General features: G+C 37.5%; 1 protein-coding gene across 4 annotated transcripts in view; it reads left to right on the top strand.

The window, feature by feature from the left end:
- The window catches only part of LOC110840209 (uncharacterized), an 87257-nt gene that overhangs the window by 69233 nt on the left and 3467 nt on the right, over positions 1–14557 (top strand). For all 4 annotated transcript variants that reach the window (XM_087342507.1, XM_087342510.1, XM_087342511.1 and 1 more), the window contains exons 6-22: positions 435–656; positions 1452–1667; positions 2224–2440; positions 3522–3686; positions 3800–4011; positions 4201–5295; positions 6199–6315; positions 6631–7458; positions 7896–8064; positions 8831–8958; positions 9535–9659; positions 10290–10391; positions 10838–10955; positions 11067–11116; positions 11200–11423; positions 12142–12302; positions 12703–14197. In XM_087342507.1, the coding sequence (XP_087198633.1) occupies positions 435–656; positions 1452–1667; positions 2224–2440; positions 3522–3686; positions 3800–4011; positions 4201–5295; positions 6199–6315; positions 6631–7458; positions 7896–8064; positions 8831–8958; positions 9535–9659; positions 10290–10391; positions 10838–10955; positions 11067–11116; positions 11200–11423; positions 12142–12302; positions 12703–14197 (5644 nt within the window). The remainder of the gene's footprint in view (positions 1–434; positions 657–1451; positions 1668–2223; positions 2441–3521; positions 3687–3799; positions 4012–4200; positions 5296–6198; positions 6316–6630; positions 7459–7895; positions 8065–8830; positions 8959–9534; positions 9660–10289; positions 10392–10837; positions 10956–11066; positions 11117–11199; positions 11424–12141; positions 12303–12702; positions 14198–14557) is intronic.

Consider the following 14557-nt stretch of genomic DNA (forward strand, 5'->3'; position numbering starts at 1 on the left):
CTGCCTCCGTCATCAGGGCGATGAGTATGAAGATTTCTGTCTTCTGGGTTGTTGCGCTGTGTAGTCTGGTCGATGTTTACCAACGTTTCAGAGGTCATACTGCCTCCGTCATCAGGGCGATGAGTATGAAGATTTCTGTCTTCTGGGTTGCGCTGTGTAGTCTGGTCGATGTTAACCAACGTTTCAGAGGTCATACTGCCTCCGTCATCAGGGCGATGAGTATGAAGATTCCTGTCTTCTGGGTTGTTGCGCTGTGTAGTCTGGTCGATGTTAACCAACGTTTCAGAGGTTATACTGCCTCCGTCATCAGGGCGATGACCAGACCACACAGCGCAACAACCCAGAAGACAGAAATCTTAAGAATATTCTATATTTCTGTAATTGTTTTTTTATGTTCAGTAAAGCTAATTAGTTTTACGTATTGCGTTGTACAGTTAACGGATTCTGTAGGCCTATTTGAACAAGATGCAACTGAAGAACTGAAATGTGTTGATGCTGTTGTGACAAAAATCAAAGTTAATGAAGATATTAATATTCAACTTAAAAATATGGTATCCATCATGCAAAAAGGACTTTCAGAATTTGATAATCAGCAAAATAAAGAAAATAAAGAAGGAAGCCTAAGCCACTTAACAAACGTGACTCTGAGAAGTAAGGTAAGATCATTTTGACTTTATCGACTTCTGTCTTAACAAATAATGTTACCTGCGCTATGCAACTAATGCTATTTTTTTTTGTAAATGCCCATAAAAATAATTCCTGTAAAAATCGTAAGGAATGGGATTATAATAACACAGCTATATGTATTTATATTCATTTTAAAGTGATGACAAATGGAAGCATGATTGATTTATTAAATAGGATATCTGATGAGTGAGAATTATGCAGAATGGCTGTGAGCCAGACATCACATTACTGAGTTCAGATACTTCAAATATTTACTCTGTACATAATTTCAAAAATATTGTGTAATGTCATTTGCCATGTATCCTATTAATGTATTGGATATGAAGCAGTGTTTATGAGCCGGGATAGCTCAGTCAGTATAGTGACTAGCTACGGGCTGGGCGACCCGGGTTCGATCCCCGATGGGGGGAGAGGATTTTTCCTCTAGCCTCTGCGTCCAGACCGGCTCTGGGGCCCACCCAGCCTCCTATACAATGGGTACCGGGGTCCTTTCCCGGGGGTAAAGCCGGCCGGGGCGTGATGCTGACCACTCACCCCCATCTAGTGCCGAGGTCAAAGAAGAGAGGAGCTATACCTCCACTCCCCCCCAAAACGCCTACATGGCGTATAGTGGGACAAACTTATTAAACTTATGAAGCAGTGTTTATTTTACGCCCAAGTTTCGAAAGTTGTGCCCAAATATTTTGTATGTTTCTCTGCTTATTTGTTCCTTTTTACAGAATTTTCAGAAATGCTGATTTTTCATTATGTATTGCTTTGTTCAGTTAACAGATTCCGTAGCCCTTTGCCAACAAAATTCAAGGGAAGAACCGAAACCTGTTGATGTGACTGAAAATAAAGTTAATGGTGATATTAATATTAAGCTTAAAAATATGGCAGCCATTCTGCAGAAAGGGCTAGCAGAATTTGATAATCAGCAAAATAAAGAAGATAAAGAAGAAAGCCTAAGCCACTTAACAAATGTGACTCTGAGAATTAGGGTAAGATCATTTTGAATTTATAGACTTTTGTTTCAGCAAATAACTTTGCTTACATGACACAGCTAATGATATCTTGTGAATATATACAATTTTTTTACTGTAGAAATGGTCAGGAATGGAAATAAAGTAACACAGGAATGTGTAACTAACTAACTAGATGGCTTACCGAACCCGAAGGTTCATCACCGAATTAACCAAAGTCCTCCACCGGACCCTGTCCTGGGCCAACAAAATCCAATCTCCTTCGACTCCTATCTCCCATAGATCCCGCCTGAGATTATCCTCCCATCTACGTCTAGGTCTCCCCAGTGGTCTCTTCCCCTCAGGCTTCCCAACCAATACCTGGTGCACACCTCTTGTCCCATCCATGCGCGCTACATGTCCCGCCCATCTCATTCTTCTCGACTTAATCACCCTGACAATATTGGGGGAGGAGTACAACACAGGAATATGTATTTATATTAATTATAAAGTGTTGAAAAATAGAATATTCTGAAATAATCTGTTAACTGCCATTTGTGTTGCCATGTCTAATGGACTAAAACTCTCTTCTCAGGATACAGCAGCTTCCTCAGAACTGCCACTTCCCAATTTTGGTGGTAAACTTTATCAGTTGAAGAGAGGAGGACATCCTTTGAATGATGGTGTTGCAGAAGCAGTATCTAATGATTTCAGTTTGGAACCAGTAATTCCGCCGCTTGAGATGGAAGGTGCAGCTTGCCTTCATAAATCTCCACACTCGCATAATGTTGAGACACAGACGACATCTGGAGGTAAGTGCGACTTGTTTTGGTTTGGCTTCTTGACAGCAAGTGAATCTGACTCGAAACACGGTTACCAATTTTATCATTCTGCTTCAGCCGCAATTATATGAGAAAAGGTAATTTAAATCCCCGTACTATGGAGCTACTGACTGGATTTTTAACTCTGCAGTTGATGGTTTAGCGGTATGCTAGCGCGACACATGTGAAGCTGGATTGTGCATAAAATGCCACTCAAGGATGATAAGAGGCACAGGAACAGGAGAGAAGCTTGATACAGGAATATAAATAATATTTAAGAGAAGGCAGCAGTATGGACGGTCTTGACATATTTAATTAAAAGTGAAAGCATGGAGCACACAAGGGTAATAAGTAGATTAATTTTATCATGATCATGGTAATAAGCTATTTCTGAATTTGGATCTGCATTGTAGCACTCCATAAATTATGAGAAGCCCTGTTTGAGGTTAAAAAATGGAAAGTATGAAGAATTTTGCCTTTTCAGTGGATTTTCTGGTGTAACTGTCATCCACATCCTGGGATTAAAATACTGTTTGTGTTATTTTAGCAAATTTTGTTAGCAAACGTGTTTGTTATTCATAACTTTCCTATTTATTTTTAAGATATTTGATAACCAACCTCGCTCCGATACGATGTACTTCTGATCTCTCCTCTTACAACTTCGATATTACTTCTCTGACCAATATACGCAGCATTAACATCACTCCGACAATACGATTGTATCAATGATATATAACACAACAACAAATGTTGATACAATGTGAAAAACGAAGAAATGATAAGAAAATTAAAAATTAGTAATTGAATTAAGAGTTTATAACATACACCTGATGACGGCTCTATGAAAGCCGAAACATGTCGAGAATGTTCCACATGTAAATCGAGTACTCGATACGGAACAAAGGATAATAATTTAACCATTTAATTATCTTATATTACTTTATTGTGATTGACGGACAATTTTAATATATTTTAATACTATTTTATTTTTGTCAGACTTTTTTGTTTTCAGCTTGGAGTTCTGTTATCTTTTCTGATGATGAATCTGACAGAACTTATTTGATTTTTACAGTGAAAAAACAAATGGCCAGAATTCCGAAAGATAGGAATCTGGAAACTGCCATTGATTCTAACATCAAGTTTAAGTCTACACAAAATCTTCAGCCTAAGACTCCATTTGTAATAAAGAAGCAGGTTGAACCCAAAGAAACTGATGAGAAGAAACGTGACATAATGGGTAAACAATCTTTATTCTACAGTTTGGTTGTGTCTTTCTTGTTGTTGATTAATATTGTTTTATTTGAATGTTGAGTTTGAACATGGATACTGATGCTTTAATACTTCGTATAGTGAGAAAGGAGGTAACTAAAGCTTTGAAAGAATACATGGAGACTGGAAAGAAGCAAGAACTGGCAGCCACGAAGATACAAGCTGCCTTCCGAGGTCACAAGACGCGGAAGTCGCGTGACGTGGAAACAGTGACAGTTCATAAACATGCAGATTTTAAATGCTCTGTACCCAAAGCTTTAGACTTAATGCCTCCAGATAGACCGTCTATTGATGTAAGTACATTTTATGTATCAACAGAAAATGTAATAGAATGTATTATTTTTATGAAAACTTTTTTCATAGCCACAGCAAACTCAGTACCATGAAAGTAATTTATATTGTGTCCATGCCAAGTGTTTTGTTATCCATATTTTACACATGCATGCATCTGTGAGTATTTAAGGTCAATGTTTATGTTTCAGATCAGAAGAAATAAGAAACTGCAGGATGGGGAAAGGTGTTCGAACATAGCCAAGTTTCCTACTGATGATCCTTTATCAGAATGGCTGAAACCAATGTATGTAGAACCATGCCCGTACAATGTGATGACCGCAGTTCAGAACACTATTCTGTCAAGATATGGACCAAGGCAGCCATATTGGGTGCAAGCAAATTGTGAACTTATAAACAAACAATCAGAACCAGGACAAAGAGATGTGAAACTTGATCCGGGACAGGCACTGCCAGTTATAGATGCTTCAAAGGAGAAGACCAGAAAGCAGCCGAGAGTCCAGAGAGAGAATGGACTGTTGTCCCTCGTGACCGACGATGAGAGCACGCTGTGTGAAGACAGGTTGTCTGTGACCTCTTCGGCTGCTGAGGCTGGGTACAATTCTAGCTCAGATGAGAGCAGAGTTACATGGAAGAAGCGTGTAAATACGAAGTCACCTCGGGAAGTGTTGCCCAGTAGAGTTCAACCAGTGCAGTGGAATAAATTGGACTCAGAAATAATTGTTAGATCTCCATTTTCTGTAAGGTCATATCAGAACTCTAAAAAAATGAACTTTGAAAGAAACATTAGGCCCTTGTTTTCTGCAGGGAGACCAGCAGTTATGCCAAAGAAAGTAAAATACAGACATTATGGACTGGTTGCCCCAAATGTAGAATTAAGACGTAAAAACAAAAGGATTTCAGCAGTATCAGCTGATGCTTCTTGTCAAGTAGAGACCTCTGGCACAGACACGTGGGATAGTCATCATGTTAGGCGTAAACATGTGGATCAGACTCCTTCCTCTGCTGGTGTCATACATAAAGCCTACAAGAAGGGACAAGCTTCTTCTCCAGAGTGCAGTGATTCTAGACCCACAGAAAATAATCAAGATGGGGGAATCCTCCACAGAGAGCAGTTTTACACAAATTTAGCTGAAAGAGAGAAGGAGACCACAAAGAGTTTTCAGAATATAGTGAAATCTGGTGTGAAGGACACAAATGATGAGAAGATTAATGCTCTTGTGGGTGAACCCTCAAGACTGCCTGGTAGTAGAAGTGTAGGTGATATCATGGAAACCAGAAAAATGGTATGTAAGTTTTACTCGTAATGCATTGGAGGGGTCCACAGTGACTGCGTGGTCTGAGGCGTGGGCCTTGTGCCGCTTGGTTGCTGGGACCGTGGGTTCGAATCCCACTCAAGCCATGGATGTTTGTGTGTGTTGCGCTGTCCTGTGTACAGGTAGAGGCCTTGCAACGGGCCGATCCCTCGTCCAAGGAGTTCTACTGAATGTCTATAGATCGAGCCAATGAAAGTTGGGACTCGCATTGCTCAGGCACTTGAAGAATGGGTCGTTCCCAGTATCCAGTATCCCCAGTAATGCATTGGAATCCCTACTTGAAATTAATTTTTAAGAATAAATTATACAATATTCAATATATTTTCTAAAAGAAAATATGTAGAACTACATTGGATCAGCAAAATTGCCATCTTTACTTAAATGCATTTATGTGGTTTGTGGTAGCAATATGAAACACTTGTTATTCTGTTACACTCTAAGTGTGCACTTCCTAAATCACAATCAGTAAATATTAATGGACGTTTCAGAATTCAAAGCCAAGTTTAAAGGAGTTTGACTTCATACATATAGACGTTCCATGGGCCCAAAAGTTAATGTTACAGTGGAACATGATCTTTCATGTACTGTTTGCTATCTATCCCTCTCTTTTGTACTTCAGAGGATGCATTCTTTATGTTTAAGGCAGCTTAATATGTTTTTTTTTTGGCAAAGTCAACAGTCCAAATTTATGGTTGGAGTACATGCAGTAAGAACTTATAGAACAATTGTGAAGTGGTACCATTATTTCAAAGGGAAGGTTAGTTTTAGCACAAAAAGAGTCATGTAAAGATATCTAACTTGCATGTATAGTTTCTATTATATTTTATTGTATTAAATTATACTTTTTTTACTTCATATATTTTCTCTTTGTAGCTTCATCCGTCTGCCCTCCACTTGCTGTTCCAAGTAGAAATGAATCGACTGGATTCAGTGGAGGAGTCTAGACAATGTCTGACAGAGATTGAAACTATTGTTGCCCAGAATATGCAGGTGAATTTATGTGTACATACTTTCTTACATCATAGAAGTGCTATGAATTTACTGTGTAACTGAGTTATGAATTTGCCTTATTCAGCATTGCACGCAGTGAAATAAATGTAAACGCTGTATGATTGGTTTCATCGACACTACAGAACTGTGTCAGGCATCCGTATTTTCAAGATATATTTACGTCTGTTTTCATCAGTTTCTGTCAAAAGGCCTGATCAGATGTATTTATGTTTAGTTTGGTAAAGCAACTTGATGGCAGTGAAAATATTCGGCAACAACTTAGTTATTGCATGTAATTTCCACTTCATTTTTTAGGCTGTTCAAGAAAGTGAGGAAATGCAGCAATCACAGCGGAGGGTGGAAGACAAACAAGTACAAGCCGAGCCGACGATCCAGACACTGAAGTCTGATGTTCAGACACAGACACCTAACAGAATTCATCAGTTCATGCAAAATGATAAGGCAAAGCAACCACAAAAAAAAGCTTCAACACCAATCTTAGAAACAGTTATGGGCCAAGATAAGCAAGGGGAAGAAGCCTCCTCTATCCACAATCAAACAGTCATTAAATATGAGCCAGCGTTGTCATTATCCGAGCCACATGTAGCGTTCAGTAGCCCTGCTAAAGTCAGACCATTGAGTTCACAGAATGGAATGGTCCCAGACACATTGAATCCAGTGAAATGTGGCAGTCCCCAGAGTCCAGCCCCAACAAACAAATACATTTTATTTGAGGAAGCAAATATTGAGAAACCTGCCAACTCAGTTTCCTTCCGAGGTGCACCAGATGCCATTTTACAGTCTGTTTCAGTTGAACAGCTGATATGGGAAAGTGAACATACAAGAAGAATGGTTGCTCTTGACGATAAGGTATTGCAAGAAGCAAGAGAAAAAAGGAAAGAACATGTGATGAAGGAATTAACTGAGAAATTCAGGAAGTGGGATATTAAACATGAAAAAATCACAGAAATAACAGGAAAAGAGGATAACGAACTATTAACTCAGACATCGGTAAGAAATTCCAGTGAGCCAGTACGTAATTTTAATAAGGATGTCATAATATCTGAGGTAGCAGCTGATCATGCTCCGTTGCCTGTAGAACAGCAAGACAACAGTGCTGCAGAATCCTTGCTGCAGGCCCAGGTAATTGTTTACTATGAAGCAAGAAATATACATGACATTCCACATTTATCACACACTGAATAAACATTATCGTGTGTGACGGAACTTGGGTTATTGACGGAAGACTCTCGGGTTACAATCCGTGTCAGGCGGCTGAATGGTGAATAAACCATATCTGCTGCCAACGTTTTGAGAAAAATCTCTGCTCTCATCCTCAGGGCTGATGGGTAACAAATCCGATTCTTTGTTGCGCGCTCGCCGACGGGAAACTGACCCGAGAGTCTTTCACCAACTTCATTTGTTACAAAAGCTTCACTGTATACTTGGGATATTGTTCCGATGCATTATAATTAGTTCTTCAATGTTATTACTTATCTGTTAATAAGTTCTGTAGGATTTGTTATGCAGTTCATTGTCTGTTAAGCTTGGAAATTATTATTTTTTTTTTTTGTTAATAGCAAAGGTTTGCAAATGTGAGCTACAAGCGTGGTTCAGATATTCAAGCAGAGGCGTTCTCAAATATCGGTAAGGAAGTAATGGATGTGGAGAGGACAGTTGCGGATAACGTGGTGGACAGCACTCCTGAACTGTCCCTGCAGACTATTAGTGAGGGAATTTCAGAGGAAGGTTAGAATGATTAGAAAATAATTTTGTGACAGTAAATTTAGTTGCCTCTTTACGTTGTGCAGAAAAGGAATTTTTTGTGCCTTTTGTTATAACTGTAGCATCCAGGCGCAGTACAGTTTGTTGAAAAAATCCAGGTATTGCACCTCCCTTTTACAAGCACTTGGATTTCTTTACCTTCTTACCACTATTTCATCTTCATAACCTGAAACTTGCTTTGATTTTATCTGTCCTAATAAGTAACATTGTTTTTGCTGCTTTCTCTCAGAGTTCTCTTTTTCCCCCTTCACTTTTAAAAGTTTGTGATACATTTTTGTTTTTCCCACCCCTTATATTAAGTTGTAAGACTTAGAACAACTGTGATTGTTTTAAATGTTGTTTGCTTCTTATAAAACATTTTTTTTTACAGTTCTTAAGTTTTTTCCTGTGCACATATGCACAGAAATTTCCATGGTTATTCTTAATTCAGTTTATATTCAATAAATTCTGTGTGTTTCTGGAATTCATATTGATTTCAGTGTGTTCTGCTGTTGCTAGAATCAATTATTCTATAATTGTATACCAGAGATAGCATTTATTGTTACTTTCCCATGACTTATTGAACTACTCTTACCTACTGTCGTATTAATTTTGATCACCATTTTACCCATAAAAATGAATCCATCAAAGGCTACGAACCAGAAGTGCATATAGCCTACAGTGATCTCAATTCAGCCCTGATTGCATGTCTTTGTTGTTTCAACGTCCTCTCGTTTTAAAAATGTTTCAGTTGTGAGAACCAGGAGTGAGGAATTACAAGATTTATGTTTCTCACCGACATCCAGTTTCTCAGATATATTCATTAATGAGACAGATCATATTAAAAAGCTGTCAAGAATCAAGGAGTCATTACTAAAGGCAAGTTGAAAATAATTGGAATATCATGTGGTTTAAACTTCAAGACACGACCAGTTTTTAAAATATTGCACCTTAAGAATAAATTTAGACAGAGGATTAGGTTCATGATAATGAAATTGGCAGTGATTATAAGCTTATCGTGTATCAAAATTTTTCAGACCTGTTCGGATGGAATGCAGAAGTCTGATATCTGGTTAGGCTACATGTTTTGTTTTTGGTTGCAACGATTTATAGCCAATACTCATTCTAGTTATGAGTTTTATCGTGTGAAATACGGAGACTTTCCACAGTTAGACAATATCTAGCTGTACTCGTTTTATGATAAATAGTAGAGTTGCAAGTTTAAATGCAGTTCCAGAACTTTATTTGTTGCTGACAGTGTCTTAGCAAGATTTCCATCTGAGCCTTTCTCACAGAATCTGAAATGGAACAGTAAATTGAAGTGAATGATGTTCTTTGGTGGTATAACAATTCTTACTAGGATTTATTTTGTAAATACTAGTGTTGCTGTATTAGCAGCATCCCTGTCTTCTTTCCTTGTTGTATCGCTTATTTCCCAACTTGCTTTCCTTCCAGATTGATAAATTAATTCTCGAAGAAAATGAAACTGCTCAAAAGCATGTTGATTTGCTGAATAAAAAATTAAACATTCTCAAAGAAAGGACCAGCACAAATATGAAACTGCTGCTGGCGGAAATACGGTAAGTGACGTATAAGAACGCAAATTGAAATAATCTGTTTTGATCACTCTTACAAAAACAGGCACTAGATATACTTCTAAAAAAAAGTATTATTACAAAAATAGGTTCTTCAAACCTGTGTTTATAAATTGCGGTCGGTTGTTGTTATTTCTTGGCTCTACAACCTGGTTGTGGGTTTTCACCACCTCCTTTTCAGAGGTTTCTTGGTCTTGAAGTGCGCATTTATGAAAAGTGAGTGACCAGTCCACTGACTGCACAATTTCTACTCAATCCTGAGTTGTCTGCTAGAGCCATCTAGCAGTTAATCAGGAGATTTGAGTGAGAAATGGCCACTGAAATTTGCTTACAAAACATCTCGCATCATGCTCGTAAGGTTCTTTTACATGCCGTAAATCTATGACATGGGACCGCCTTCTTTACTTCCCAAATTGCGGTCAGTAATCAGTCTATAATGAACAGAAATGCAGACTATTTTTTGATCTAGGTCTCCAACAGCCCATAATAACATTCATTTAATGCAGTATAATAATATGAATGAGACACATGTGCATGAAGACCTTGTGTTGTTAGTTGGTGAATTTTCCTGTCCAAGTTCTCCATGTTTCATATTTATGTTTATTTTCTCTGCAGCGAACATAAGGAAAACGGCAAAGAACACCTTGTACCTGGATTAAAGAAAAAATATTCGTCTTTATTATATAATCTTGAACAAGGAAGGCAAGACAATAAACGGTGGGTAACACATTGTACTTACGTTTCCTTAACTGAGTTTACTGTTACAATTATGGCCAGTCATTCCAGAATTATTAAGCTGGTGGCAGCAACAGTAGTGGCAATAGTAATTATGATGATTATGTCATTATTGTTGTCTCAGAAGTTTTCCGCTCAGTATCCGTCTATCTAGAACTACTAATCTGCACAGTCACCATATCATCATTTTACCTCAGGTTCTTCATTAAATAACACTAGTGTTGGCCCCACCTCAGAAGTTGTCATGTTTATGTTAAATTAGACGGTATGAATGTTGTTTCGCCTCCAGCGGCATGACATAAAATTAAACCAGCTACATGCACATGGAAATGGTAATCTGTTTTTTACAATTGAAGGAAAATAGGTCACAAATTGAGTTTTGAATATAATGAATGATGATGTTTTGTATGTAATTGTGTTTCTTTCAGAGAGTATGAAAAACTAAAGAAAGCAACAGTCAGAAGAAAAATGGCACTTAAGCAGCAGAAGACTTTAATAAAATCATACCTGAAATCTGTGCAGCTGAGGGGAAGAAACTTTCAAGAGGTAGATAAATTTTGAATACATCCATATGTAGCATTGCAACATGGCTGTGTGGAAGCAAAATAGGAGTTTTGTGTATTTCATCTGAGAGCTAATCCAATTAAATACTTTCAGGACCACAGAAGTTCTAGTGGCCTGAATGGTGACAGCTGTAAAAGTATGAGGTAAGAAAATTCACGTTAATTTTATTTACTCTCTGACTGCTCCACCGTCCGCATCCTATGGAGTCTTTTCTGTTTCATTTCAGTGGCAACGTGGCAGAAGACACGTCACTCCCGTCTACCGAGAGAGAATCAGATCTTACGTCAGAACATTCTGTTACAATACTACCACACTTGGCAGGGACAGAGGATCTGAAGATTTCTTCGAGTGAAGCTCCTAATACTTCTCTGAAGCACGAAGTACATGCAGAAAATTCTGAAGAGAAATTTAATGGCTCCAAAGAAATAACATACTCTTCTCCACAGACTGGTATGTATAAAATACAATATATAAGTAATGGGTAGATTTATGGTTCTAAAAATGATACTTGCCAGAAGCAAAAGTAACTATAGATAAATTTGTCCTCTCGTAAGTTAAAATTTGGTACTTAGCTATTTCACAAGGTTTGTTGAAACTTCTGTTTCACTCATAGCTTGTAAGTTTCTGTCACATGATAGCTTTGTACTTCTGGTTTCCTGTGGAGTTACTGCCAAATTAAGAACAGAGCCAAAAGTGAAACTGGATTTGGCGCAAAAACCACGATCAGAAGACAAATTAAATTATCTGAATTTTTGTAGGTTAATTGTTATGAAAAGTGGGATATATAACGGTAGATTGGCTGCAGTAGTCCAGGCCTGCTTTGCCTTTCATTTCTTTGAAACCAAGTTAAGGGAATATTTAAATACATCAGTCAGACAGAATTAAATTAGTTGACTGATACGAGGTTCACTAGAGAATAGGAAATTTGATATGAGAGAAAATAATTAGTGTCTACATACTATAGCAAAGACCCACAGAAACACCAATCCAAGGTCATAACAAGATACCAAGATATTTAAGACATGAAGATGGTTGTCTTCTGGATTATTGCACTGTGTAGTCTAGTAGATATTGACCAAAATTTCAGAGGATCTTAACAACTGTTTCCGTCATGGCAATGTATAATATAAATGCATAAACTAATACTTGAATAATTGTATTTATTTAGATGCTGGTATTGAGCTAAGTGATTTGGAGAGTCGAGTGAGGGGTCTTCATAAACAACTTCACAAGAAGAAGAGTGAAGCAGAGAAGCTTTGGAAAGAGCAACAGAGGAGGAAGAAGGAACGGCTGAGAATTAAGGAACAGTCACTTCTGAAGCAGATTCAAGTAAGGATTGATACGAGCGGTCCAGACACAAACTTGCCATGCTTTGAAAGGCGGCTTTCATTAATAAAGTCTTCTTGGCTCTTAGAACTAGTTTAAACTAGTTTGCGCTATGAGCCACATAGTCAACAGCCTTGAAAATGAGGACAGAGATGGTCCTCGAAACGTCAGCGATTAATCACCATCTAACATAGCTGATAGCCCAAGAAGACTTTATTAATACTCATTACTACTTTCTCTCTATTGGTTAATATTTCACTGAATTATTTTCAATGGTTGCTAAAACAGCATGCCAAAAGGAAGGCTTTCTGAAGTTTGTTGTAATTGTATTTAAATGTGCGTGTTTTTGGTCATTTATAAGAATGGTAAAACATTTTAATGGGTGTTATAATTTTTCTAACAGGCTTATGATGCATACATTGACAAAACCAAGAAAGAGCTTGAGGATAAAAAGGATCATTCTACTGACACATCTTGTCGTTCTGGAAAACCCTGGATTCAGGATCACAGTCAACATGATGCAGAACCAGCCGGTGATTCAAGTACTACATCATCAGGGAAAAAATTGTTTGAACAGGTACAGGACAAATACAAAGAAAAGAACTCAAGCAGAGGCGATCGTGAGTCGACGTCAAGAAGTGGTAACCAGCCACAGCACACAAGTGTGCTGGCAGATATAAGGAATCATGAATTTCATGACTCATCTGATGATACAAATGTAAGCATACAGCTCAGAAAATCTTTACAGGCGGTAATGAATGAGAGTAGTACGTCTTATAATTCAAGTATAGAAACGTGTTTAAGTAGTACTTTGAAGAATGATGACTTGGAGGATGAGAAAGAACTGGAAGATGTATTAGAAGAACAATCTGAAATAGTGTCTGTAATAGAAGAAGAAGTACAGGTTGAGGAGAATGATTCAGAATTAAATTCTGCAATTCACAACCAGAATTTTGGACCCACAGTTCAAGAAATACCTGAGTCAGAGTCTGTTATTCAGGAACTGTTAGTTTCAAAACAACAGTTGTCAGTTCAGGAAACTGAAACTGCGGAGGAAGTGGAGTCAATTCCAGAAGAAGTAAGCAAGACTGTGACAACAATAGAGGAGAATAAGGACTTGGTTGAATCTCTGGAAGCAGATCTGCAGGATGCTGGACAGTGGTCACACTCCACCCTTAATCTCAGCAAAGAAAGAATTATTTCTAACGTCGTTAGCTCGCTGAAAGACTCTGTTCAGCTCAGTACTGACAGCATTACTGACGATATTGAAGAAGATTTTGTGGTAGAAGAAATCCCTGAGGCTGAAGAAGAAATAGAAAACATTCCCAAAACAAAAGATAGAATTTCCGAATCGGACGAAGACGTTCCGGAAACAGAGGTATCTAATAGTTTAAATGCTGTTTCAGATGTTTCTGACATGCTATTTCAGGAGGATGATCGTAACTGTGATGTAAGTAAGATGAAAGAAAAAGCTGATGGAGGAATCTGTGATAAGATTGAAAGAATTACTGATGTAATTTTTGATGAACTTTTAAATGAGTCCTTGAAGGTACTTTGTAGAAAGGATGCAAATAACAAACGTACCTTGGAAGTGTTTGACAAAAATGAATATGAAAGCCAGAATATAGAAGAAACAAGAAAGGAAGCTGATCTGATCGATCAAAGTCTAAATAACGATTATGAAAACGATGATTTTGTGACAGCGGTCAAGCAAAATGAAAACAAAAATGTGGACAGGGTTGATAATATTACTAATGCAATACTTGAACAACTTCTGGTAGAATCTTCAGCACTTTTTTATTCTAAAAAATCTAAAATAAATGGTTCCATAAACATATATGAAGACCTGGCAAGTACGTGTGATGGACAGACAAGCACCAGAGATGTAGCAGTTACAGGTAATTAAATATAACTTACAGAAAATTTATTTATCATGTAGTGTCGCCAGTTGAAGTCACAGTTCTGTAATGGGTTTTTTCTGTGATTGCATGTGTGTAATATGTCTGAACTCTTTTTCTTTCATTCGTTTTTTGATTTCATGAATATTTGGTAATACAGTTAGTAGCATGAAATTGAATAAATATTATAAACTTACTTAAACATGTCTACTTAAACAATTCCAAGACATTTGTTGTTAATAAATCACTACTATATGATATAAATTAATTATAATAGCTCAAAAGCATGGCACGGTGAATGTAGATCGTGATTTGTCGTGTTTACTTATTTTGTATTTTTACCTCTTAATATTTGTTAAG

Source organism: Zootermopsis nevadensis, unplaced genomic scaffold, assembly GCF_977971745.1.
Source record: "Zootermopsis nevadensis isolate Lab colony 2312 unplaced genomic scaffold, Znev_1.0 Znev_ptg000003l, whole genome shotgun sequence".
NCBI classification, from domain to species: domain Eukaryota; kingdom Metazoa; phylum Arthropoda; class Insecta; order Blattodea; family Termopsidae; genus Zootermopsis; species Zootermopsis nevadensis.